At 43.5% G+C, this 26,376-nt stretch overlaps 1 protein-coding gene and 1 non-coding gene across 2 annotated transcripts; both read left to right on the top strand.

Moving 5' to 3' along the window:
• Positions 1-1,788: 1,788 nt before the first annotated feature.
• MRPS5 (mitochondrial ribosomal protein S5) lies at positions 1,789-24,736 on the top strand. The gene is made up of 12 exons (XM_043467756.1): positions 1,789-2,055; positions 5,668-5,748; positions 7,726-7,863; positions 10,994-11,119; positions 13,571-13,804; positions 15,482-15,516; positions 16,875-16,965; positions 18,169-18,215; positions 18,713-18,770; positions 19,087-19,149; positions 21,970-22,106; positions 24,357-24,736. The coding sequence occupies exons 1-12, from the start codon at positions 1,998-2,000 to the stop codon at positions 24,579-24,581; spliced, it is 1,293 nt and encodes a 430-aa protein (XP_043323691.1). The 5' UTR covers positions 1,789-1,997; the 3' UTR covers positions 24,582-24,736.
• On the top strand, positions 11,636-11,742 carry LOC122442828. The gene has a single exon (XR_006269802.1). It is a non-coding gene; the product is annotated as a U6 spliceosomal RNA (small nuclear RNA).
• Positions 24,737-26,376: the final 1,640 nt, after the last annotated feature.

Genomic DNA, 26,376 nt, shown 5'->3' with positions numbered 1-26,376 from the left:
CAAGGGTTTTGATACTGTATTATAGTTGCCCCTTGAACAACATGGGTTTGGAATGCATGGGTCCACTTACACGCACAATTTTTCAATAGATATTGTCATACTACATGATATGCTTCCTTGGTGGCTCAGTGGTAAAGAACCTGCCTGCCAATGAAGGAGATGTGGGTTTGATCCCTGGGTCGGGAAGATCCCGTGGAGAAGGAAATGACAACCTGCTTCAGTATTCTTGCCTGGGAAATCCCATAGACAGAGGAGCCTGGCAGGCTACAGGCCATGGGGTCACAAAAGAATAAGACATGACTTAGCGACTAAACAACAAAAACATGATAGGCAATGGGCTAAATCCATGGATACGGAACCATGAATTCAGAATACCGACTATGGGACCTGAGCACCCATGGATCTTGGTACCCATGGAAGGTCCTAAAGCCCATCGTCTGTGACTACTGAGGGATGACTGTAGAAGATGCTACCATTGGAAACAACTGGGTCAAAGGTGCAGGAGCCCTTTCTGTACTATTTCTGCAGCTCCCTATAAATCTATCATTACTTTAAAATAAAAGAAAAAACAAACCAGAACCTGAATACTTGGTGATGGGCCAAATTCCCTAGCAGCTGAGCTGTCCCTCATGAACTGGGCGCCGTCTACTCTTGAGTGCCATGACCATGGCCTGTTTTCTTGCTGTACTATCTTCTCCCTCAACCCCCACCTACAGCTTCACGGTAATTTCCATGCGACCCATTGCCTGAAGGACAAAACTCTTGGGTTCTGCAAGGTATGTAGGCATGGCCTAAAAGGACACAGCCGCACCACATTCCACTTTGGAAAAGCGCTGAGGAACAGAGGAGGAGGAAAATCCTCAGTGGACAGAACTTTGGGCAGTGCACTTGGTTGTTCATTTTGCCTGATCAGGTGTATAGATCCATACTTTTTCATGGACCAGGGCTAATGGCTTGGTTGGATGATCAGGTACTTGAAAGGAATGCGATTAGAAAATTCAAGGAGTTGTGGGGAAGACGATGTGGACAGACTTCTCTAATTTGGCATAGAATGTGAACTTGATTATGTTCCATATGAATGCTTACCAAATTTTAATGAGGTGGACAGAATAACCAACCTGAGAATGTCGGTCTGCTTCCTCCCCCAGTCAAATGGACTCAAGAGCAATGCACTAGGGATGGAAGTTATGTTTGAGCTCAACGACACAGACTTTCACTTACTTATATGGCTATAGCCACTGCCCGGCATTCAATATTCTAACAGCAGAGACCAACACTGAGCCCCCCATATGACAGAACACCCCGAAGGATCAGTCAGCTACCTTACTGCTGACTGACTACAACGGGCCAGTTCTACTAAGGAAGGAGCAGCCCCTTGTTCTGACGCTCTGGATATGGATTCGTCTTCATCGCCCGCAATGCCTCTCCCAAAACAGGCAACTATCCAGAGCGTTACTGGAGTTGGGTATGAACGGCTTTTTTATTCTTTCGTGTGCACCATTCCCCGCTTCGACCTTCACTTAGACCCCGCTCCGTGCTCGTCCGTACCTCTCATTTCGGTTTGGGAAGAGTTCACAGCATCAGCTTCATTCAGAGAGAGGATTATGTCAGCGGTGCGCGCGCTCGCCGCTCTTGAGATCCGGAGAGTCCTGAGGGGCGACGGCGGCCAGCCCCGCCCACCCCGGCGGCCAGCCCCGCCCACCCCGGCGGCCAGCCCCGCCCACCCCGGCGGCCAGCCCCGCCCATCCCGGCGGCCAGCCCAAGCCCCGCCCCTGGGTCCTAACGCGAAGACCCCGCTGGGGCTGTCCGCGGTGAGGCCGGATTCATCCCACCCTGTCTGCCTGTCTGGACACCGCCTCACCCGGGCCTGTGCTGCAGCGCGGCCCCCGGACCTTGGGGACTCAGTCTCGGGCCGAGGTCTGCGGCCGTTGGATGAAGAGCAGTCACGGCAGGCGGTAGGAAGGCTGCTCGGCCGGAGGCGCTCGGGGACCTCCACCATGGCGGCTGCGGTACGCGCTGCGGGCTTCCTCCATGCTCTGTGTGGCGCTTCGGCAGGTGAGAGCCTGGACGCTGGGAGCCGAAGCTTTGAGCCGATCGGGAGCGGGGGTGCGGGTGGGGGCGGCTCTCCCGGGGCCTGCATTCGCCCGGGCGGGAAAAAGCAAGAAGCCGCAGCTCCTGGCCCCTCGCGCCGGGTTGCCGGCTCACTGGGGTCTGCTGTGTGACCTTGCGTGCGTTCGCACCCTTTCTGGGTCTCAGGGCCTGGGTGTGTAAAGTGAGGATGGACTGGACGCGGTCCAGGGTCCCTTCCAGTTCACCAGACGGCTAGTGCATGCTCGACTAAGTGAGGAGGATAGTAGCAAGGCAGCATCGCCTTCCCCGCGGGCGCGACTTGCGGGTAGATCGAGGCAAGAGAAGCTCGGAAGGGAAATAGGCTATCCTCCAGCTTGAGTAGAACAGGATTAGTGTCAGTTATTTTAGATTTCGGGCTGATCAATGCTCTTCATTAAAAAGAAGGATGTTGGTATTATCCCCCAGCCCATGTTCGTTGTTTGCAACCCGAGGAGAGGCAGCCTCCAGCGCTAAGTGTATCTCTAGGAACCAGTATACGATTGACCTGACCTCTGATCGCTCTATTTTATTATAAACCTGCAGTCCAGCATTCGTAATTCTGAAATCTAAAGATCTGTGAAAATCAAAAAGTTCTTTTTTGTAACTTGTTTTGTTAGGAAACTTGACCTGAAATCCTTTGTCGGAAAATCTGACTTGAGAAATATTTTTACTTTTGTTTATGTTTGTGACCACCTCCTCTCTTTTTCAAAGCCCTGTTCAAATAGCACCTAGCATCTGCAGCTTTCTTCCGTGAGTTCTTATGTGTAGCAGGGTCTATCTTAAACTCTTTATGCTTTTTTCCTTTATCTTCACAATGTCTTTATGAGATAGATAACTTTACATTCCCATTTTACAGATTAGGGAATTAGGACACACAGGTTGAGAAACTTGTTCAAGGTTAGACTGGAAGACGTCAAGTTTTTGCAGCCATGCCGCCTGGTTCCAGAGCCTTTTTATTTCTTTTTCTAGTGTATAATATTTTTTTTGATAGTGGTTTTATTGGGATGTAACTTACACACCATATGATTCACCTTCTCAAACTATACATCTCAGTGGTTTTTAGTATATTTACAGAGCTGTGTGAAAAAGATCTTCACGACCCAGATAATCACGAAGATGTGATCACTCACCTAAAGCCAGACATCCTGGAATGTGAAGTTAAATGGGCCTTAGGAAGCATTATTACAAACAAAGCTAGTGGAGGTGATGGAATTCCAGTTGAGCTATTTCAAATCCTAAAAGGTGATGCTATGAGAGTGCTGCAGTCAATATGCCAGCAAATTTGGAAGACTCAGCAATGGCCACAGGATTGGAAAAGCTCACTTTTCATTCCAATCCCAAAGAAAGGAAATGCCAGTCTACCGCAAAGGAATGCTCAAACTACCGCACAAGTTGGACTCATCTCACACGCTAGTGAAGTAATGCTCAAAATTCTCCAAGCCAGGCTTCAGCAGTATGTGAGCTGTTAACTTCCAGATGTTCAAGCTGGTTTTAGAAAAGGCAGAGGAACCAGAGATCAAATTGCCAACATCTGCTGGATCATCGAAAAAGCAAGAGAGTTCCAGAAAAACATCTACTTCTGCTTTATTGACTGTTTCAAAGCCTTTGACTGTGTGGATCACAATAAACTGTGGAAAATTCTTCAAGAGATGGGAATACCAGACCACCTGACCTGCCTCTTGAGAAATCTGTATGCAGGTCAGGAAGCAACAGTTAGAACTGGACATGGAACAACAGACTGGTTCCAAATAGTATATTTGACATGTATATTGTCACCCAACTTATTTAACTTATATGCAGAGTACATCATGAGAAACTCTGGGCTGGAGGAAGCACAAGCTGGAATCAAGATTGCCGGGAAAAATAGCAATAACCTCAGATATGCAGATGATACCACCCTTATGGCAGAAAGTGAAGAAATAAAGAGCCTCTTGATGAAAGTGAAAGAGGACAGTGAAAAAGTTGGCTTAAAGCTCAACATTCAGAAAACTAAGATCATGGCATCCGGACCCATCACTTCATGGCAAATAGATGGGGAAACAGTGGAAACAGTGGCTGACTTTATTTTTCTGGGCTCCAAGATCACTGCAGATGGTGACTGCAGCCATGAAATTAAAAGACGCTTACTCCTTGGAAGGAGGGTTATGACCAACCTAGACAGCATATTAAAAAGCAGAGACATTGCTTTGCCAACAAAGGTCTGTTTAGTCAAGGCTATGGTTTTTCCAGTGGTCATGTATGGGCGTGAGAGTTGGACTGTAAAGAAAGCTGAGTGCCGAAGAATTGATGCTTTTGAACTGTGGTGTTGGAGAAGACTCTTGAGAGTCCCTTGGACTGCAAGGAGATCCAACCAGTCCATCCTGAGGGAAATCAGTCCTGGGTGTTCATTGGAAGGACTGATGTTGAAGCTGAAACTCCAATACTTTGGCCACTTGATGCGAAGAGCTGACTCATTTGAAAAGACCCTGATGCTGGGAAGGATTGAAGGCGGGAGGAGAAGGGGACAACAGAGGATAAGATGGTTGGATGGCATCATCAACTCAATGGACATGAGTTTGGGTGGACTCCGGGAGTTGGTCGTGGACAGGGAGGCTTGGTGTGCTGCGGCCCACGAGGTTGCAAAGAGTCTGACACGACTGAGCAACTGAACTGACTGACTGACTGACACAGCTGTGTAACCATCCCCATAATCAATTTTAAAACATTTTAATCACCTCAAAAAGAACCTTCGCTATCATCCCCCCCGTTCCCTATTCCCCCAGCCCCCGAAAACCACTAATCTACTTTTTTTCTCTATAGTTTGCATGTTCTGTAATGTCATATAAATGAAATCATGTAATACAGGATCTTTTATGACTGTCTTTTTTCATTTAGCATAGTGTTTTTCAGATTTGTCCATGTTGTAGCATAAATCAGTACTTCTTCTTTATGGCAGAATGACGTTTTATTTTGTGTATGTACATTTTTGTTTATCCATTCATCACTTGAGCATGTGGGTTGTTTGTACCTTTTGGCTATTATGTTTAGTTTGCTGTAAGTATTTGTGTGCAGTTTTGTGTGTTTATTTTTATTTTTCACGTGTATGTACCTGGGAGTAGAATTGCTTGATCGAACAGAGACTGCATGTTTCACTTTTTGAGGAACTGCTAGACTGTGTTCTAAGGTAGCTGTACCTTTTTACATTCCCACCATCATGAGGATTTTTATTTCTCTACATCCTTGTCAATACTTATTGATTTTCTGTCTTTTTAACTATAGTGATCTTAGTAGATGTGATGTGGTATAAATTTGTAGTTATGATTTGTGCCTCCCTGATGGTTAACAAATGCCTTTTTTTGAGGAGAATGTGTGAGGCTTGGTAACAGGTCGGGTGAGAGTGTGAAGCAGCCAGTGTGGTGTGATGTCAGCTTCTTGGGCAAGGCGTCATGGTGCCCAGAAACTCTGAATTTACTTGTTCTGGTTCTTTAATACTGTAGATATTGCTGTTCCTTAGGTGTTAAAAATGTTCCTTTTCATGTAGAAATATATCTTAACCTGTGTTTTTTTTTAAATTTACAGGTCATTTGTGGTCCAGGCAGCTTCATCTGAACACCTTTCCAGCAGCTTCCATTTGGGCATTGAAGGCTGTTCCCAGCAATGGTGAGATTATTTGTCTAACTCCCTTTTCTTCTAAGATCTGATGTTAAGAGTACTTTATGTAGTTTCTAAAATGTAAATGAATGAAGTACATTCTTTATAATAGAAATGAGTAAGGTCTAAAGAGTATTTTTCAAATCTTTAATGATAATGGCTGTTATAATTCAAGGCTCTAAAACATAATAGCCACGATTTATTGAGTAATGATTTGTGTGCCAGGTTAGTAGTATGTTATCTTGGTTAATCCTCACACCAGTCTTTAGTGACGGAGTTGTTATTCCCATTGTTATTCCCAGATGCTAAAGGGAGTCTCTTAGAGGCTGAGTGACTTGCTTAAGGTCACACAGCCAGTAATGGCAGGACTGGGTCCTGAGGTGTTCTGGGCATTGTGACGCCTCCTTGGAACACAGTGTTTGCAGAAGGTTTTTGTCCTTTCCTGACAGTGCCAGGCCCTGTCTTCACTCACTTCCCAAAAGGGACGGAGAGCAGCGCTTGCTGAGCCCACGCTCTGCCTTGTTGTTGTTGTTTAGTCACTCAGTTGTGTCTGGCTCTCTGTGACCACGTGGACTGTAGCCCGCCAGGCTCCTCTGTGCGTGGGATTTCCCAGGCAAGAATACCGGAGTGGGTGGCCGTTCCTTCTCCAGGGGTCTTCCTCACCCAGGGACTGGCTTCCCATCTCCTGCGTTGGCAGATGGGTTGCTTACAGCTGAGCAGGCCACCTGGGAACATCATGTTGTGCTTACGGCCAGGTAAACCCTGCCTCTTCCGCACGGCCTCTGCTTAGGGCAGAGCGGAAATCTCCTTGTGTCTTCTCCGTGCTAGACTCGACTGTTGGTCGTCTTCCTTTCATCTTGTGAAGCCTGCGGTTGAGGTGCCTTTGTGCTTGTTCAGCTGGTTGGTACAGGAGTCTGGGGCGCCTAGCTCTGCCTGCATTTGCTTCTTTGTTGTTCAGGTGATGCGTTCAGTCATAAGCTACTTACTCTGCCCTTGACTCTGAGCCAGGCAGTGTCCCAGCTGGAGCTGATGTGGGGCCTAGAGAAGGGTTCTGTGAGGAAGGCCAGAGAAAAGCACTCTTGCTGGGGGGCCAGCCCCACAGGAGGCTCTGGGGCGAGGAAGGTAATGACTGGTGGAATGAAGACACACTTCTCCACCTTTTCTGCCTGTGCCGCCGTGACCAAATGACGCCCTCAGTCCTTGTGTGTAAAATCAGGAGAGTAGTTCCTGCTTTGGAGATTGTTATCTTACAATACTATGCTTCCAAGGAATACCACAAGGTTTATACCTTAAACCATTTCGCTTTGCTAGGCCTTCTCATCTTCCCGTGACACTTTGTTTTAACTTTACCTGGTTATATTTCCAAATAGATAATGTATATTGTTCTTTTCCCTGTTAACATCATTATGCTAATTAAAGATTTAACTGAGCCCCATGTCTGCTCTTTCTGAGCATAGATATAAGCACAGTTTTGATGAGATCTAAATCCCATGGACAGAGGAGCCTGGCGGGCTACAGTCCATGGTGTTGCAAGAGTTGGATACGAGTAAGTGACTGAGCTGAGCTGAGTATTTCAAGGATTGCAACATTAAACAGCAAGAATAAATTAACGTGTACTTGGTATTTTGTTGAAGATTGAGGGGGGTTACAAGAAAAACTAAAATGTGTCCAACGTAGTGGGATTTAGAGTGATTATTGAAGACCTGAATTTATTTAAAATGAAAAGCCAGTAGTTTCTATTTACTTTTAATTGAACCATTTACTTAGTAAGCTGACAGGTCCGGAGAGATCTCCCTGTGTCATCTGAGCCAGCGTCCAAAAGTTTGCTTTTATTTTTTAAAGAAAGACTGTCTTCAAACTACGATTCTTAAAAGTTGAGCATTTCAGTGACTTGTTTTTATCAGTCAGAGTTAATTTGATGGCGCTGGCAGTGTTTCTGCACGGGCGTGGAGCATCTAACGAAGTTTTACTCTTGTCTGCCTACAGGCCCTTTGTCACCTGCAGGAGCCAGAGACAGCTGCCATTTTACCAGCTTGGCCCGCGTGCTGCAGACACAGTGCTGCCTTTCTGCTCCCAGCAGTTTGGCGGCCCAACAGCACAGATCCTATAGTTTCTTCACTAAACGTACGTAGTCTGGCCACAAACTCCCCATTTCATGAAACAGGAAAATAAAAGGTGCTTTGGCTTCTTAATTTTTCTTCCTTTTCTTCTCCTTAAACGAATTTACACTCCAGAGGTTAATATATACAGGCATACCTCGTTTTATTGCTCTTTGCTTTATTGTGTTTTGAGGATATTGCATTTTTTGCACATTTAAGATTTGTGGCAACTCTGTGTTGAACAAATCTGTCTGCACCATTTTTTCCAACACGCTCTGCTCACTTCGTGTTTCTGTCATATTCTGGTAATTCTTGCAATATTTCAAACTTTTTAGTTATTATTATATTTGATATGGCGATATGAGATCAGTGATCTTTGATGTTGCTACTTTGACTTGCTAAAGATGAACATTTTTAGCAGTAGAATATTTTTTAAATTAAAGTATATGCTGTTGTTTTAGGCATAATGTTTTAGACATAATGCTATTGTGTGCTAAAGACTATGGTATAGTGTAAACATAACTTTTGTATGCACTTGGAGACCAGATATTTGTGTAACTCGCTTGATTGTGCTAGTCGCTTTGTTGCAGGGGTCTGGGGCCAAATCCAGATTGTTCTTGTTGTACTGTTCAGTTGCTCAGTCATGTCCGGCGATGTCATGGACTGCAGCACGCCAGGCTTCCCTGTCCTTCACCATCTCCCAGAGCTTGCTCAAAATCATGTCCATTGAGTCGGTGATGCCATCCAACCATTTCATCCTCTGTCGTCCCCTTCTCCTCCTGCCTTCAGTCTTTCCTAGCGTCAGGGTCTTTTCCAGTGAGTCAGTTCTTTGCATCAGGTGGCCAAAGTATTGGAACTTCAGCTTCAGCATCAGTCCTTCCAATGAATATTCAGGACTGATCTCCTTTAGGATGGACTGGTTGGATCTCCTTGCAGTCCAAGGGACTCTCAAGAGTCTTCTCTGGCACCACAGTTCAAAAGCATCAGTTCTTTGGCGCTCAGCTTTCTTTATGATCCAACTCTCACATCCATACATGACCACTGGAAAAACCATAGCTTTGACTGGATGGACCTTTGTTGGCAAAGTAATGTCTCTGCTTTTTAATATGCTGTCTAGGTTGGTCATAGCTTTTCTTCCAAGGAACAAGCGTCTTTTAATTTCATGGCTGTAGTCACCATCTGCAGTGATTTTGGAGCCCCCCAAAATAAAGTCTGTCACTGTTTGCATTGTTTCTCCATCTATGTTCCATGAAGTGATGGTATTGGATGCCATCATCTTCGTTTTTTGAATGGTAAGTTTTAAGCCAACTTTTTCCCTCTCCTATTTCACCTTCATCAAGAGGCTCTTTAGTTCCTCTTTGGTTCCTGCCATAAGGGTGGTGTCATCTGCATGTCCAAGTTTATTGATACTTCTCCCAGCAATCTTGATTCCAGCTTGTGCTTCATCCAGCCCAGCATTTTGCATGATGTCCTCTGCATATAAGTTAAATAAGCAGGGTGACAGTATACAGCTTTGATGTATTGCTTTTCCAATTTGCAACCAGTCCATTATTCCATGCCCTGTTCTTACTGTTGCTTCTTAACCTGCATACAGGTTTCTCAGGAGGCAGGTAAGGCCGTCTGGTGTTTCCATCTCTTGAAGAATTTTTCACAGTTTGTTGTGATCCTTTTAGTCAAAGGCTTTGGCACACTCACTGAAGCAGAAGCAGACGTTTTTCTGGAATCCAGATTTATTTCCATTAAAAGTGCTTGCACTGTGAGCTTTCAAGTTTTTGATGGCATTTATAGATACCATCCTTTTTAAGGAATAAAGAAAGAAAGTCACTATTTAGTGAGAGTTTAGTTTGAGATTGGTAATTTTATTTCAAACCTGTGGTTCTCTTAAATGAATCAGTGTCATTCTAAAGTTTGAGTTTAACTCTTTGCTTTGATCAGGAATACACAGAGCAGCATGTGATGCGGAAACTGACCTATTTTTCTGAGCTTCAGTTAAAAAGATTAGTTCTAACATGTGTATCTTGAAAAACAGGGTACTGTATAGACACAGAACATTAAAGAATACTGTAAATCCAAAACATTTTCCCCTTTTCATGTTATCAAACCAAAGGATCAAAGTGTAAGGCCTTTCAGGAAGTAAGCAGGTAGAACCTTTAAAGTCTACGGGCTCATAAGAAAGGTAAGATGAAGATACTCATTTGACTTCTGGAATGTGCTTAGTATTTCAGGCATGTAGATATATGTGTCTTAGACTTTTTTACTAGTACAATGTTTGTATAGCTCTGATTCTTTATTAAATTGGTAATGGAATAATTGGTCGTCATAAAATCAGTTGGTGATAACGTGAAAGGCAGAGTCCTTGTGAAGGTAATTTAAGTCTAATAAACAACGTGGCTATACCAATAAAATTAAGAAGTAGTCAGAAGTAAAGAATCTGAATGTTCCACAAGTACAGAGGGGAAAATACTCTCTGCAATGTATGGTAGGAAAGATTGGGGGAGCTCAGAAATTCACAGATGGAAACAAATCAGTGGTGTCAGGGTCTGTACATTAAAGTAAAAGATAATCATCTAAGAAGTACATACAGGCATGTGTAAGAATTAACTGTCAGACCCCATACATGCTCATTCTTTCCCAAGTATTGGTTAGGTTTTCATTAGAGTTAAAGACGAATTTGGGCATCTTGTTTTGAAGGATATACAGAAATATAGGGCATTTTCAGAATAGAGCAAACAAATAAATGATTAAGATTTATGGGTTCAAATTGCAGAGTTGGCTCTTTGGGCTGAGAGACTGTATTGGGAAGGCTAGTTATTGATTATGTCAACAGTTACAGTGGAGGCAAGAGGGCAGAGAAGAGCCGTGTCACATAGGTGATAAACTGTTGAGGAGACACATCTGTAGGAAAGTAACTGGGATATAAATGTTGGTTGTCTTTTGTGCTGGGGAGGCCGTATTCTGCAAAAGGAGTAGCATCAAATCTTGGGCTTTTCAAATGGAAATCATGTGGAATGTGCAAAGGCTGTTTTAATTTTGCTTTCATTGCCATAATGATGCAAGTGACCCACCTTCTTCCAGCCCTTTTTGCTCCACAGGAATAAATCACTAGGCCCTGAATCACTGCTTGAGGAAATTCTGTAACACCTGTCTCCTTACAGTAACAGCAGATGAGCTGTGGAAAGGTGCTTTAGCAGAAACTGGTGCTGGAGCAAGAAAAGGAAGAGGCAAAAGAACCAAGAGGAAAAGAAGGAAGGATTTGAACAGGGGTCAGATCATCGGTGAAGGTAAACTTGTAAAAACAGCTATTGTGCTTTCTAAGATTTTTTTTTCTCTGCAAAATTTTACAGATGTTTTATGAACTAGAAGCATCAAAACATTTCTAATGAAGGGCATTAGGAAATGTGGTTTTAGAGTCCAGCCAAATGGCTTACTGCCCCATGATTCAGGGGAAGGAAAATCCCGTAGAAAGAGATTCGTTCATTGAGTTATTCATGCCACAAGCCTTAAGTGCGCTTGTGTGGCATCTGCTGTGAAAGGCCCTGGGCTCGAAGAGTTTGCAGTTCAGTGGTAGGAAATCAGAGTTAGCGAACTTCTCTGCTGAGGGTCAAGAAGTGAGTGTCTTCAGCCGCATGGTCTCTCTACAGCCATTCCACTCTGCTCTTGTAGCAGAGGAGCGGCTACAGGTAATACGTAACTGAATGGGCACAGCTGTGTTCCAATAAAACTTTATTTACAAAAACAAGTGTGTGGGAGTCTTAGTGCACGGACTGGGGATCCCCTGAATTGAAAGTGAGGAGTCTGTGCTCGCTTCGGCAGCACATATACTAAAATTGGAACGATACAGAGAAGATTAGCATGGCCCCTGCGCAAGGATGACACGCAAATTCGTGAAGCGTTCCATATTTTTTTGGGAGAAAATAATAGCAAATGAAGAAACAGACAAAGGATTAATCTCAAAAATATACAAGCAACTCCTGAAGCTCAATTCCAGAAAAATAAATGACCCAATCAAAAAATGGGCCAAAGAACTAAACAGACATTTCTCCAAAGAAGACATACAGATGGCTAACAAACACATGAAAAGATGTTCAACATCACTCATTATCAGAGAAATGCAAATCAAAACCACAATGAGGTACCATTACACGCCAGTCAGGATGGCTGCTATCCAAAAGTCTACAAGCAATAAATGCTGGAGAGGGTGTGGAGAAAAGGGAACCCTCTTACACTGTTGGTGGGAATGCAAACTAGTACAGCCGCTATGGAAAACAGTGTGGAGATTTCTTAAAAAACTGGAAATAGAACTGCCATATGACCCAGCAATCCCACTTTTGGGCATACACACTGAGGAAACCAGATCTGAAAGAGACACGTGCACCCCAATGTTCATTGCAGCACTGTTTATAATAGCCAGGACATGGAAGCAACCTAGATGCCCATCAGCAGATGAATGGATAAGGAAGCTGTGGTACATATACACCATGGAATATTACTCAGCTGTTAAAAAGAATTCATTTGAATCAGTCCTAATGAGATGGATGAAACTGGAGCCCCTTATACAGAGTGAAGTAAGCCAGAAAGATAAAGAACATTACAGCATACTAACACATATATATGGAATTTAGAAAGATGGTAACGATAACCCTATATGCAAAACAGAAAAAGAGACACAGAAATACAGAACAGACTTTTGAACTCTGTGGGAGAATGTGAGGGTGGGATGTTTCAAAAGAACAGCATGTATACTATCTATGGTGAAACAGATCACCAGCCCAGGTGGGATGCATGAGACAAGTGCTCGGGCCTGGTGCACTGGGAAGACCCAGAGGAGTCGGGTGAAGAGGGAGGTGGGAGGGGGGATCGGGATGGGGAATAAGTGTAAATCTATGGCTGATTCATATCAATGTATGACAAAACCCACTGAAATGTTGTGAAGTAATTAGCCTCCAACTAATAAAAAAATTAAAAAAAATTAAAAAAAAAAAAAAAAAAAAAGAAAGTGAGGAGTCTTAATTGCTCGACTGCCAGGGAAGTCCCTTGATGCCTTTTTTATTGTCCTCAGTTCCAGTTGCCTCCACTAAGGAAACCACTGATTTCATTTTGATATTTCCTTCTGACATTTTCTTTTTTTTTTTAAACTTTTTATTTTTTATTGGGTTATAGCTGATTAACAATCCTTCTGACATTTCTAATGCTTTTGTATACGTAAAAACCCTAAGAGGAATATACATTTTCTTTTAAAAATAATTAGATTATATCACATGGTACATGTTCTCTTATACTTCACTTTTTTTTTTTCACTCAATAATAGGCCTTAGAAATTATTCCATATCAGAACCTACAGGGCTGCCTTATTCTTTGAGTTTAATGCAGCATATTTCATAGGTTGTATATGCCATAGTTCATTTTGCTGTTCCAATATTGCTAGACAGTTAGATTGTTTCTCTTTTTGGCCTTTACAAGTAACACCTCCGTGGACATCCTTGTCCAAGCACACATATGCTTCATAACCGAGTGGCAGTGTTTCTCTAGGCAGTACCGTTAAGTGGAATTATTGACTGTTCCAATGGGTATGTTTAAAATTTTAGTAGACGGTGCCAAGTGGCCTGTAAAGTGAGTATGTTAGTTTAAGCTCCCACAGCAGTATCTGTCTGTGTGCCCATTGCCTGGCATTTTAATACTCAAGAAATGAATGCTTTTAAAAGAATTATTTCTGTGTGTTTTTAAACCTTCAGGGCGTCATGGCTTCCTATGGCCTGGTCTGAATGCCCCACTTATGAAAAGCGGAGCTATACAGACTATCACTCAAAGAAGCAAGGAAGAGCAAGAAAAGGTGCAGGCTGATATGGTACAACAGAGAGAAGAGTGGGACCGGAAGAGGAAGATGAAGGTTAAACGGGAGCGAGGATGGAGCGGAAACTCATGGGGCGGCATCAGTCTTGGCCCCCCTGACCCTGGTCCCAATGGAGGTAACAGAGTCCTGGTTTCACTAACATTGTGATGGAGAGGGCACTCCTAGGTTCTGGAATTCTTTAATACGGTTCTATTTACTCCTCTGTTTAGATTGCCCTTTTCTAAAACAAGGATTTGAGTATCACTGGAATAACTTCACATTGTTAACCAGCTGTATTTGATGAACCACTAGCGGCCTGTAAACCAAGAGGTACTCCACAGATAGGATGCAAAGCGCTGGGCTCTGGCGTCTCCCTTGTGTGGCTTCCCAGAGCCTTTGAGCGTGGCGGTGTGCATTACGCCTGCTACGAGTCACCCATAGCATGCAGCTCCCCAAGTGCTGTTGGTCGTGGGGTATGGAGCAACATGCCTTGGGAGTGCTGTTTTGATAACAGAAGAAACCAAATAGTTGTCATTAAGCATCCTAAAAGAACACATGAGATAAAAGTTGATAGTATTTATCAGATGAAATTAGAAAACAAAGTCGTCTCCCCCACTGTTCCTGAGTATGTAAAGAAGTAAAAATCATCTGGAAAATTTGTTCTTGTCTATGAACAGGAGATGAGAAAGTAGGCAAGAGTTTGGCTCCTTTCTTAAGTTTGGCTTAAAGAGGAGAGGAGAGGTTGAGATGGAGAGACTCAGGCTAACACGCCGAGGGCTTAGAAGAATGCTTCCATCGGAAGAATGATGATGGGGGGGAGAAGGAAAAAAAGCCATGAACTTAAGTCCTCCTTAGGGGTCCAGATTTAGCCTGTAGATAAACGGGTGTACTTGTGACAGAAGAAAGGGCAGTGGACAGAGTCAGGTGAGCTGTATTTTGACAGTGAGTGTCGTCTCTCCGGAGGCTTCATTGAGTCTTTGAGAAGGAGATGGGATCATGGGCGAGTGTGGCCACCAGTGTGTGTTGATGAAATCATAACATATCTGGGACTGGCCTCAGAATTACCCAGTGGAGTGGGAATTGGACCGAATTTAGAGGAAAGGAGATTGATGTGAGTTGATAATCACTGAAGCCAGCTCATGGTACATAAACTTACATTTTGCTGGTTATTTTGTTGCCTATGAATGTAAATTTCCTATAGTAAAGTCAAAATAAAAGAACAGGGAGTGTTTGAAATGGCTGCTGTGGTGAGAAGAGAGGGACCTAAGTAAAAGGGTGTAGAAGGCCTGCAGACAGCAGAGAGGACCCAAGCGTGTGCCACGCGCTGACTTCTCTGCAGTAGCGCCCCGCAGGTCCGCTGCGGGCAGACAGCGGCACTGACTGCATCCTGGATGGTGTGGTGGTGGGGAAGAGGTGAGCGAGTCGAGCACATTCACAGGACCTAGCGGAAGTGGTGGACGGTAGTGTCTTGACTGTGTGGGAGAGGCTGGAAGACCAGAGGGGTGATGGAGAAAGGGCGCAGTGGTCAGGAGTCTGGAGATGCTGGCCAAGCCCCAGGAACCATTGCCTTTGAGTCATTGCATGAGAGCAGGAGGGGTAGGAGGATGCAGTCGGGAAGATGGTGGCCGAGTTTATGAATTTAGGGGTGGAACAGTTTCTGGTAGTGATGAGGACCAGGGTGTGGCCTTGAGAGCGGCACCAAAATATCTGAGATTTTTGGTGAAAAGTCAGTGATGGTGCCAGTGTTAAAAAATGCTGTCATACACTAATTACATGGACACATTTATATTCCTGTTTTTTTTCCTCCCTGCAGAAACATATGATGATTTCGATACCAGGATACTTGAGGTAGGCATGCTGAACTAAATACCCAGTTAAGCCTTCAGAGAAGTTGGGGTAGTAGATATTGAGGGGATGCGGCAAGAGGAACAGTGAACAAAAGCCTTTGATGTGTGACTTTCTGAGCTACAGAGCTGCTTCGTTTAAGGAAATGATGAAACGTCAATTTCATTTCTCTTCTGACTGCTGCCCTTTTGGGGGGCTGCTCATCAGGGCCTCGTGGCAAGGTGACTTCTTGGTATTGTTGATACCAGAATTTGGAGATTGCATTAAATTTCCTCCTTCTTAAAGCAAAGGTTGCAGTAGCAATTTTTCTCGGAATCAGCTGTATCTGACACTCAGTTCAGGAAGCAGAGGTTGGGGGGAGACATGGGGAGGGGTAGAAAGCTTGGAGTTCCTGTGAATGTCCAGCTCTTTCTGGGAAGAGGTTCTGCTGGGCTGCTTATAGGCTCTTGAAACTGAAGTCTGTATCAGGTCAATTTCAGTCACTTTTTCCAGGGCATTTCCTAAAATCGTCAGCTTCCCTTTGAGCTCACACTTGGTGTTAAATGCCATATGGAATGTGTTGAGTTTGTGATTGATTGTGTACATTATTTCTTCAGTATCAATTGCAGTCAAGTTTAAAATATATTTACAAGTACTTTATGTCTTTGGGTCCTGGGGTACCCCTTGTGGAAGTTAGTTCTTTCAAGAATTTGGTCTGTGGGAGTGATTTCCAGTAAGAGGATCTGCAAGAGTGGACTTGAGCTCCCTTTTTCTTTAACTTCACTTTACGGGAAAGGGGCCGCCACGTAAGCAGTTAACAGTTTTGTAGTTCTTGGTGAATTTATAAATATGCCCCCAAATGTAGATTTTTCTACAGTGCATAACAGTCAGGTATTTCAGAAGTTTCTGTCTTTCTCTTGAGTCTAATCCATGAAGATCCACTTCTGTGCTGATTATTTCTGAACCCTGCGTTTTATCATTTATAAGATTCAGACTTTTTCATGTTTTAGCATTTCTGCTATTGGGATGTGTCAGTCAAGTCAGTTACCAACTGTGTCAAAGTTTAATCAGCAACTTTTCTTTCTTGTGGTGCCTTCATTAAAATAAGGTAGACTATGTTTTACGGTTTCTAATCTCTTTAAAAGTTATCTCAGCCAGATCATCTAACCAGCTTGTAAAATAAGAAGAGAAAGTCCTGTTTCCATCTTACTCCTGAAGATGGAGGTTTCCTTTGGAGGAAGTGTGCTGTTTGTGCTTGTGGGAGTGAGGGACGATGTGTGTGTTCAGCGTGTGTGCGTGTGTGTGTGTGTGTATAGGTTCCTCCGGTTCCCTACTGCAGAATTTCCTTAAGGGGTAACATTTATGAACATTTTGTCCTCGAGGTGAGGAATGTTTTCAACATGACGGCCAAAGAGGGAAGGAAGAGATCTGTCCGTGTCCTGGTCGCCGTGGGGAACGGCAGAGGAGCCGCAGGTGAGTCGGGGGAGGACATGAGGAGCTGGCGGTGGGGGTGGACCGGCGTGGCCTGGGCTCAGCTCTGCACTCGGTGGCTTCAGGCTTTCCCCACTGATTGTCTTTCAAGGTGGCTTAGGCTCACAGACCTTGTGGTGAACTCGAGTAATTCCTTAAGAGGGAAAAGAGAGATCTTCCTACACCTGCTTTTTTCCATGAGGAAAAATGTTTTAAAAGGCTTAAGACACTGTTGTATTATGTATAATAGTGAAAAAAACTGGGAGTGGGGAGAGAGACAGTAAATATTCCACAATAGGGACATAGTTACCAGAAGAGTATAACCAAGCATTGTGATACTCTATAGCCATTAAACCGTTATGGGAAATTACTTATAAAATAATCATTACGTCAGACAGACAAACTAGAAACCACTTCATGTAAGGCTATAATATAATCCCAATTTTTAAAAAGTAGGCTTATATGCAAAGAAAAGCCTGTAACGATTGGCAGAGTGTACACTGAAAAGGTTGAACTGTTTAATTAGCATGTTTGCCAGTTCTTCAGATTTCTTCTTGAGACTCTTCATAAAGTTTCCACAGGGAACACCTGTTTTTGAAATGTACACGTGAATGTGTGAAGGAAAGAAAACTGGGGAACTGCCTCCTTACACCCACACTGACACTATAAAACAGGCGTTTATGACGCCGGTAGGTAGTATGTTGCCAAAGGAAACGACTCTCTTAACAGTCAGTTTTCTTCCCAGGAATTCTTTGTTCCTATACCACCATACATTTTCTGTAAAAATAATTGTATTCACTTATTTTGGCTGTCCTGGGTCTTTGTTGCTGACGGGCTTTCCTCTAGCTGTGTTGAGCAGGGTGCTGTCCAGTTGCAGCGTGAGCTTCTCAGTGCAGAGGCTTCCCTTGTTGCAGAGCGTGGGCTTCAGGAGCGGGAGCGCGCGTGGTTGTGGCTCCCGGGCCGCAGAAAACTGACTCAGCAGGTGTGGTTCGCGGGCTCAGTTGCTCCACCATGTGTGGGATCTTCCCAGATCAGGGGCCGAACCTGTGTCTTCTGCAGGCAGATTATTTACCACGGAGCCACCGGAGAAGCCCAACAGTGAGCTTCTTGTACATGTCATTTGTTGTACTTTTGTAAGTACATTGATAGGGGAAATTTCTTGCAGTGAAATTGCTACCGCAAATATTTTTACTTTTTCTTTTAAAGGTTTTGCCATTGGGAAAGCCACTGAACGGGCAGATGCTTTCAGAAAAGTATGTACATTTTTTTCTTTGTTAACAGTAAAAGATCAATAATGTCTGTGCTAGACTTCATGGGAACCACAGAAAAATACTTACTGTCAAAGGTTACTGATCTCATAAAAGGCAATTTCAGAAGGGCCTGTATTCTTGCATCATTTCTATCAGCCTTGTGATTGCTTACCAGAACTATGAGACATAGGGGAAACTTTGAACAGAATGTTAAACAATATTAAGGAATTATTGATTTTGTTTGGGTTTGGGGTTTTTTTGTTTTTGTTTTTGTTTTTGTTTTTGGTGTGATAGTGATGTTATATATATATATATATATATATTTTTTTTTTTTTTTTTCAAAATTAAATCCTTGACTTTTGGAAGCATCTACTGAAATTTCGCTGTAAATTTGCAGTTTTCCATAATAAAATATTTTATAAAAGTTATTTTTTGAATCTCTGAGAAAATGTAAATTCCAACAAGAGATTTAAGAAAATTATTTTCCTTCTTTCTTTCAGGCAAAGAACAGAGCCGTTCACTATTTGCATTACATAGAACGATATGAAGACCATACCAGTGAGTGTCAGTCTTTTCTTTTAAAATTTTCAGGCTTATACTTCTTTCTTTATGTGTGGTAATGTATCTCTGTGGGTATTTTTGTGTTTCTTTGCGTGTTACTACCTTCTTTGATATATAAAAATATATAAAAATGTAGAAACAAACTTACTCATGAGAAGGTTAGCAGTGAGTGAAATCAGACCTGGTTGCTCGTCCTTGGCCGGCACGTGGTGGCTGCTCAAGGCTGTGTTGCTTGCCTTGCAGTATTATTGGCAAAAAAGGGCGTTAAAGCTATGCCCCTAACTCTTCTTATGTTTCTGTTTTTGCCCTCCAGTATACCATGATATTTCCTTAACATTTAAAAGGACACATATCAAGATGAAGAAACAACCCAGAGGTAACTAAAAAAATTCTTACGACGTGTTGGAGGTAAAGCAGAGAAACTGTACCAGTTTCATCCTGCCCCCTGTTTTTGCTCACCTTTGCCTGAACTTATTTTGAAAACACTAAAATGGACAGGCCTAAGTTAGATTTAAATAGATTGAGGTTTTCGGGGAAGTAAAAAGCAGTCAGCCTTGGGACTTCCCTCAGGCTTCCAATGCAGGGGGCTCAGGTTCGATCCCCATTTGGGGAACTGAGATCCCACATACTGCAAATCATGACAGAAAAATAAATGAATTAAATGTATAATTCAATGATTTTTTTTTTTAAAGTAGTCAACCTACTTAGACTCACATGATTACAGACACATTCCAGGGGTAACTGTAGGTGGGAAGAGCACTTAATGAATAGGAAACAGCAACTGAGTGAGTAGTTGAGTTTGTAGTGGGAGCCTTGGTTCAGTCAGTCAGTTCAGTCGTGTCCGACTCTTTGCAACCCCGTGCACGCCAGGCCTCCCTGCCCATCACCACTCACTACTCTGTCCTTTGAGTCGGTGATGCCATCCAACCATCTCATCCTCTGTTGTCCCCTTATCCTCCTGCCTTCAATCTTTCCCAGCATCAGGGTCTTTTCAGATGAGTCAGTTCTTCACATCAGGTGGCCAAAGTATTGGAGTTTCAGCTTCAGCATCAGTCCTTCCCATGAATATTCAGGACTGATCTCCTTCAGGATGGACTGTTGGATCTCCTTGCAGTCCAAGGGACTCTCAAGAGTCTTCTCCAACACCACAGTTCAAAAGCATCAGTTCTTTAAAAGCATTGGTTGCTCCTAGAGAATTCATGATGGATGCTGCAGATGGTTGTTTTCCAACAGCGTATTCAGCTCCATTCATTACTCTCAGCAAGGGTGAACTGAACAACTTTGGTGAGCCACGTGCTGCACCAGGCTCTGGGGATCTGGAGATGGGCCTTCGTCCTGTCTTGGGAAGAGCAGGCAGCCAGAGGTTAGGGTCATGGGTCTATGCCAGTTATGCCCGGTGGACTCAGGCAGTAGGATTCTTAAACATTCTGATGTGTTTCACCTGTGGTTCTATAGTAAAAATAGTTTTGTATAACTCTAAGTAATATCTTAAAAAGTCTGGTTCAGAAGATAGAACATACACAGTATTTAAATTTTTCATGCCAAAGTTTCTAATACAACTTTGCTAGAGCCATGGCATGGAAATAAGAAAGAAAAAAAGTCAAATACAGTACCAGTTATATTAGTGCACCTGAACTTGGCTTCTGCTTCAAAATCATAAGTAATCATTCATATGCCAGATAATAAAAACATTTATCATTAGAAAAAGTATTGAGTTGAACACTTGGACATTAAGGTTTAGACCTGTGCTTTAGACCATTTGGCTTTTGAGTACTTGAAAAGTGGCTTCTGGGAATCCCTGTGTCAGATACCACCAGATTTCAGAGGCTCCATATGAAAAAAAAAAGCATAAGGAATAGCTAAAAAATATTATGGTATTGAGGACATGTTGAAATGATGTTTTGGACATACTGGATTCATAAAATACATTATTAAAAACAGTTTTACCTCCTTTAAAAAAATATTTTAAAACTGTATCTGCAAGATCATTTGAAAACATATATATGGCTTGCATTTGTGGCTTGTGTAATGTTTTTGTTAGACATGTTACTTTGGATACATCTTTATCTAAATGATTTTTGAAAGACTGCTGGTTGTAATTGCAGAAGTTACTCTTTTTTTTAATCCTCACTGTCTTCTGATTAAAGCTGTATTTTTCAGCTCAGCTTTAAGGTATGTGCTGAGTTTTATGCCTGGCTAGTCAGAGTGCTAGAGAACTTCCCAAGTGGTACAGTGGTAAAGAATCTGCCTGCCAATGCAGGAGCCACAGGAAATGCGGGTTCAATTGCTAGGTCCAAAAGATACCCGGGAGAAGGAAATGGCAGCCCAGTCCAGTGTTCTTGCCTGGAGAAGCCCATGGACAGAGGAGCCTGACGGGTTACAGTCCATGGGGTCATGAAGAGTTGGACACGACTGAGCAACTAACCAGCAACACCATGGGAAGGGATTACAGGTAGACAAGAGGAGGGTGAGTGGCTGGAGAGAAAACCACCGAAGATTTAGAGGCCAGCCTGGAGGTGAGAAGGCTGGGCCAGTAACTAGGAGGCAATCTGGGGGAGGGTGTGTTACTGAAGCCAAGAGTTTCTCCAGAAGGAGGAAGTGGATGATTCAATGCAGCTGACCATTCAAGGAGGGTGAGAACAGATGTCTGGTGAGCCTTAGTTACCATGGGCATGGGTTGCCAAGAAACTTCAGGCATCTCTGTTAATCTTAAAAGCCCTATTTTTTGTCCATGTGTTTAACAAACTTATAGGTATATGTATTTTTAAATTAATCAATTAATTAGTTTTTGGTTGTGCTGGGTCTTTGTTGCTCCTCGGGGGCTTTCTCTAGCTGCGGTGTGCGCACAGGCAGGAGCTGTGGGGCACGGGCTTAACTGCTCCGAGGCATGTGGGATCTTCCTGGACCAGAGATCAAAGCATGTCCCCTGCACTAGCAGGCAGATTCTTAACCACTGAGCCAGCAGGGACGTCCAGAAACACATATATTATTTATTTAGTCCATATAACATCTCATTTAAATCAGAGTCATCCTTGAAGTTCAGTAAGTTGTGAAAGGTCACCCAGCTGGGAAGTGATGAAGCCAGAATGTGGACCAACATCTAAACCCAGAGTGGAAGCCATGTGAAGCCAGCAGGTGACGCTACCTGCATTGTGGGCGAGCGGGCAGGCGTTTGACTTGATTTTCCTCTTTCTAGGCTATGGCCTCCGCTGCCACCGAGCCATCATTACCATCTGCCGGCTCATCGGCATCAAAGACATGTACGCCAAGGTCTCTGGCTCCGTCAACATGCTCAACCTCACCCGGGGCCTCTTTCAGGGGCTCTCTCGCCAGGTAGGTCAACCCTGCGCTCGGAAACTGAGGAGCCAGTTTGTATTTCAGCGGTGTGCTCTGAGACCAGCATCTCCTGGGCCGTCCTGGAGTTGCTCTTGGGCCACCTGAGGACCAGGCATTCTTTGTCTGTGGGTGCATCAGGTTAGTTAATCCAACTGAAGAGGTAATTCATGAGGCTTATCCTTTAAAAAAAAACTGTATGGGTTTTTGAAGTTTTAAAATTAAGTATTTTTAAAAGCCAGTAATTATAACCTTTTATTATGGAAAGAATATGTGCTTGTTCAAAAACTCCAACAACATAAAAATGTTAACTAAAAAGGGGAAGTCCTCTCCTAATCCTGTCCTTTCAGTGGGAACCAGGGTGAAGGCTCCGGGCACCTCCACTCGAGAGTAGTCTCCAGTCCGTTTGATGGCACCTGCATAGGTCGTTCAGGGGGACATCTGAGTCAGCGCGAACTATGCACTTAATAGTTGAGGTTATCTCTCCACATAGATGGGGCCTCCGGGCCCCTGCCCAGCTCACCCCTGCAGCCTGGGCTGGGCTCAGTCACACCAGCGGCAGGGAGGAAGGTCTGTCGTTGCAGGGGCCCCTCCCCCAGCTCTGCAGGCTGGCTTGTCCCTTGAAAGAAAGGCCGGGTGGCCCTCAGCAGAGCTGAGTGAGCAGAAAGACAGCCGGGTTCAAGAGGCATTCACGGACCTCCATTTGCTGCGGACTTTGGCAGGCTCTCTGACAGACTGTGCTGGCTGTTTCTGAATAAAGTGATCCATGGAGTAATTGTAGCAGTCACTGTTTAAAATAGGAAAACTAATTGAAAGAAAAATTTTGCCTAAAAAAACTTTTTTGATCAGCTGTGTCTTAGTACTATCTAAAAACATCTTTCAAAAGCACTTCTAAATTTAAACTTACTTTTAGAGACGTAATTGTTTGATGTAACTTAAAATGTTTGTTTTTAGGTTATATTTATGGTCAAGTAGACCTGTTCTTTTATGTGATATTTCGTTTTGTGTCAGTACTTTGAATCTTTGGCCACAGTGACTACGTATCATCTCTTCTAAAATGGCATCAGCTGTAAGAAGTTGCATTACGCTATTCAAAAAAAATGACACCAGTGTAAGCGGCACGCCACCAATTATAAGACTCCAATTTATTTATGAATTAGCTCTTCTCTCTTCTAGTTTCAAATACATGCAGAATTAGAATAGTACAGGGTGTACTATCCTCACGGCATGTTAGATATTTTAATATATTATCTGTAAACCATCTGTTGAGTTTACTCACTGTGTCCAGACGTTTATGGCTTCCCTCTGTTACGAATCCTCACGGCTCTGTTACACACCAACAGTTAGCTGCTCATGCACCCCAGCCAACCCCGGTCATTGTGAACCAAATCTCAGACATCAGTTTAACCCACTCACAAGTATTTCATCATGTATCTCTAAAAGATAAGGATTAAAAAGTACCAGACAGTACTACCATCATGCCTAAAAAATTACCAGTAACTCAATATCAAACATCTAGTCAGTGTTCATAGAAATGTATCCATTTGTCAGATTAAAAAGCATTTTTTATATAGTTTATTTGAATCAGATGGCAGAAAAGAGCAATACGTTTAAAATCTTTGCTGTGTCTTCTAAATCACTTTGAATCTGGAAGTTCCATTTTTCTTTTTTCTCTTAGTTTTCTGTTGTTGAAGAAACCAGGTTGTTTGTCCCAGTCTGGTGCTGGATATCAGGATTCTTGACATCCTGTCTCCCTGCATGTCCTGTAAATCGGCAGCTGGAACAGGGGCATGATGAGATTCGAGTTCAGTCTGGGGCACGGCATGGCACGTGACTGGGAGGTTGAGGAAGACAGGAGACCAGAGGCCAAGGCCCTTTCTTCATGCCCCTTGGCGGTGGGGAGGTGGGGTGGGATGATTCTGCCCCCAGTAGGTCACCGTTAGTATAGCCACAGGAAGTTCCTGCTCTTTAAGTTAAAGACTTCAGATTTTTTTGTGTTTTGTGTTTGTTGTTTTTTTTTTAAAGTAAAATCTTACTTTCAATCACTCTTACATAAATTCAGTTAGCTAATAAACTTGATGTTACATTACCTGGGCCACGTTTCCTGCTGTAATAATCGCCTTCAGTTAATGAACTCTTAAGAGTTGCTCCATTTTAATCAGCCAGACGGTTCTGCCATGTCAGGGGCAGACCCCATTAGACCAGCCTCACAGACCTAACCTGGTGTTCTCTCCGTTTGGTTGTGCCCAGGAAACCCACCAACAGCTGGCTGACAAGAAGAGTCTCCATGTTGTGGAATTCCGGGAGGAATGTGGCCCTCTGCCCATCGTGGTTGCCTCACCACAGGGGGCCTTGAGAAAGGATCCGGAGCCAGAAGATGAGGTTCCAGACATCAAATTGGACTGGGACGATGTCAAGGCCGAGCAGGGAATGAAGCGCTCTGTGTGGTCAGGTTTAAAGAGAGCTGCCGCGTAGGCCTCCCTCCTGCCTGGGCCAGCCTGGCACCGGGTGCTTCCAGCACCTGGGAGAGACTCATCCTCTCACACTTTAGATTGTCTTTTTTAAAAAAAAAAAAGGAAAGGCCAACCTTACATTCGTTTATTTACAAATAATAAATAATGCAGATGTAATTGATGGAGCATGTCATACATACCAGTCACTGTGATAGGAACTTTACATACATGTCTTAGTTAAAAGCTACTTCAAATATTTATTTAAACTAGTAAAAATCAAATGAACTGGGGAGGCAGGGCTGCTAGTCTGACCTGATGAAAAATAATGTGCAGTCAAGTTGTAGTTACTTGACTGTAACACACAATTGGAAAGCAGAGGAAAATATGCAGACTTAGTTCTTTTTGACTGTAGAAATTCCCTTTTTAGTAAACCTCTTTGTGTCCGGGTTTTGGTGGTTGCTCTCGGGATTATTAACAGCTCAGCAGTAAAGAACCTGCCAGGAGTGCGGCCTCTGTAGCAGTTGCCGGTTTGATCCCTGGGTTGGGAAGATCCCCTGGAGGAGGGCCTGACGGCCCACTCCAGTATTCTTGCCTGGAGAATCCCAGGGACAGAGGAGCCTTAGTAGGCTACAGTCCACAGGGTGGCACAGAGCTGGACAGGACTGAGGCGACTTAGCGCGCACACACTAGGTATGACGTTACACCTACATCACTTACTGGTGATGACTTTGTGCTGGTTTGAGTGAAGTATACAAACCTTACCTCTCTTCAAATCCCCTTTCCTCCTCTGTTTCTATAATTGTTTTAAAATTTCCTCTGCCTACATCGAGAGGTCCCAGCACACACTAGGTGCTCCGTCAACACCCAGTCTCTCTGGTCTGAGGACCTTTCTGCTATTGCTCAGCTTCTTACCTGCCCTCTTCGCCAGGCCACATGCGTTTCCTGGGAGCACTGCACTTAGCAGGCAGGACGGCCCACTGGCCAGAACTTGCACCTGCAGACACTTCCTAAACAGCTGGATGCAGACAGAGCTGAGCAGTGAGATGCACTAGCAGGAAGACTGGACCAAGGTTTGCTAGGGGTAGGGAGGCGAGTGGTCTGGGTGAGGGAAAACAGGGAGGGCATTTTTTGAGGCTTCCCATCCTCATTACATCCAGTGCAAAGAAGATGCAAATCAAATGCCCAATGAAACTGCACATTATAAAAATGACTCAGGATATGAGGAATGAGAAAGTCATGTCAGAATCTTCTGCAAAGCTTGGGACTAACGAGGCTTTAGTGTTACTGGCAACTGAAAAGGGAAAAGAGAGAAAGCATGTCACAGCTTCTTTATAAAGAGAATGACTGAAGTTTCAAAACCTTGAGAAAACCTCAGAAATTCAACTAAGCCTGCAGTTTCTTTTTTGTTGTTGTTGGGGTTGAACATGAGCCTGTGTTAGCATCACGGGTGCTTTATGAAAAAATGAAATTTTCTCGGTCAACACTTGGTTGCAAATTTTGTTAAATATGTGACAAACTTCCTATCATTTCTTTGTATTTAAAATTTTCAGTATAAGCCCTGATCAAATCTTTTGCTCCTAATTTACTGCAACATTTTAAAAAATTTATTTGGCTGTGCTGGGTCTTAGTTGTGGCATGTGGGATCTAGTTACCTGACCAGGGATTGAACCTGGGTCCCCTGCATTGAGAGTGTGAAGTGTTAGTCACTGGACTACTGGGGAAGTCCCTACTGTAACATTTTAACTGAAGTTTTAAGTAGACTCAGTGAAAGTGGCCTCTTCTGGTACAGTTACTCTGGAATAACAAAGAGCTGTCAT

Source organism: Cervus canadensis, chromosome 5, assembly GCF_019320065.1.
Source record: "Cervus canadensis isolate Bull #8, Minnesota chromosome 5, ASM1932006v1, whole genome shotgun sequence".
Taxonomy (NCBI): Eukaryota; Metazoa; Chordata; class Mammalia; order Artiodactyla; family Cervidae; genus Cervus; species Cervus canadensis.
Note: the sequence above shows the minus strand (reverse complement) of the source record. Positions and strands in the feature narration are given on the sequence as shown.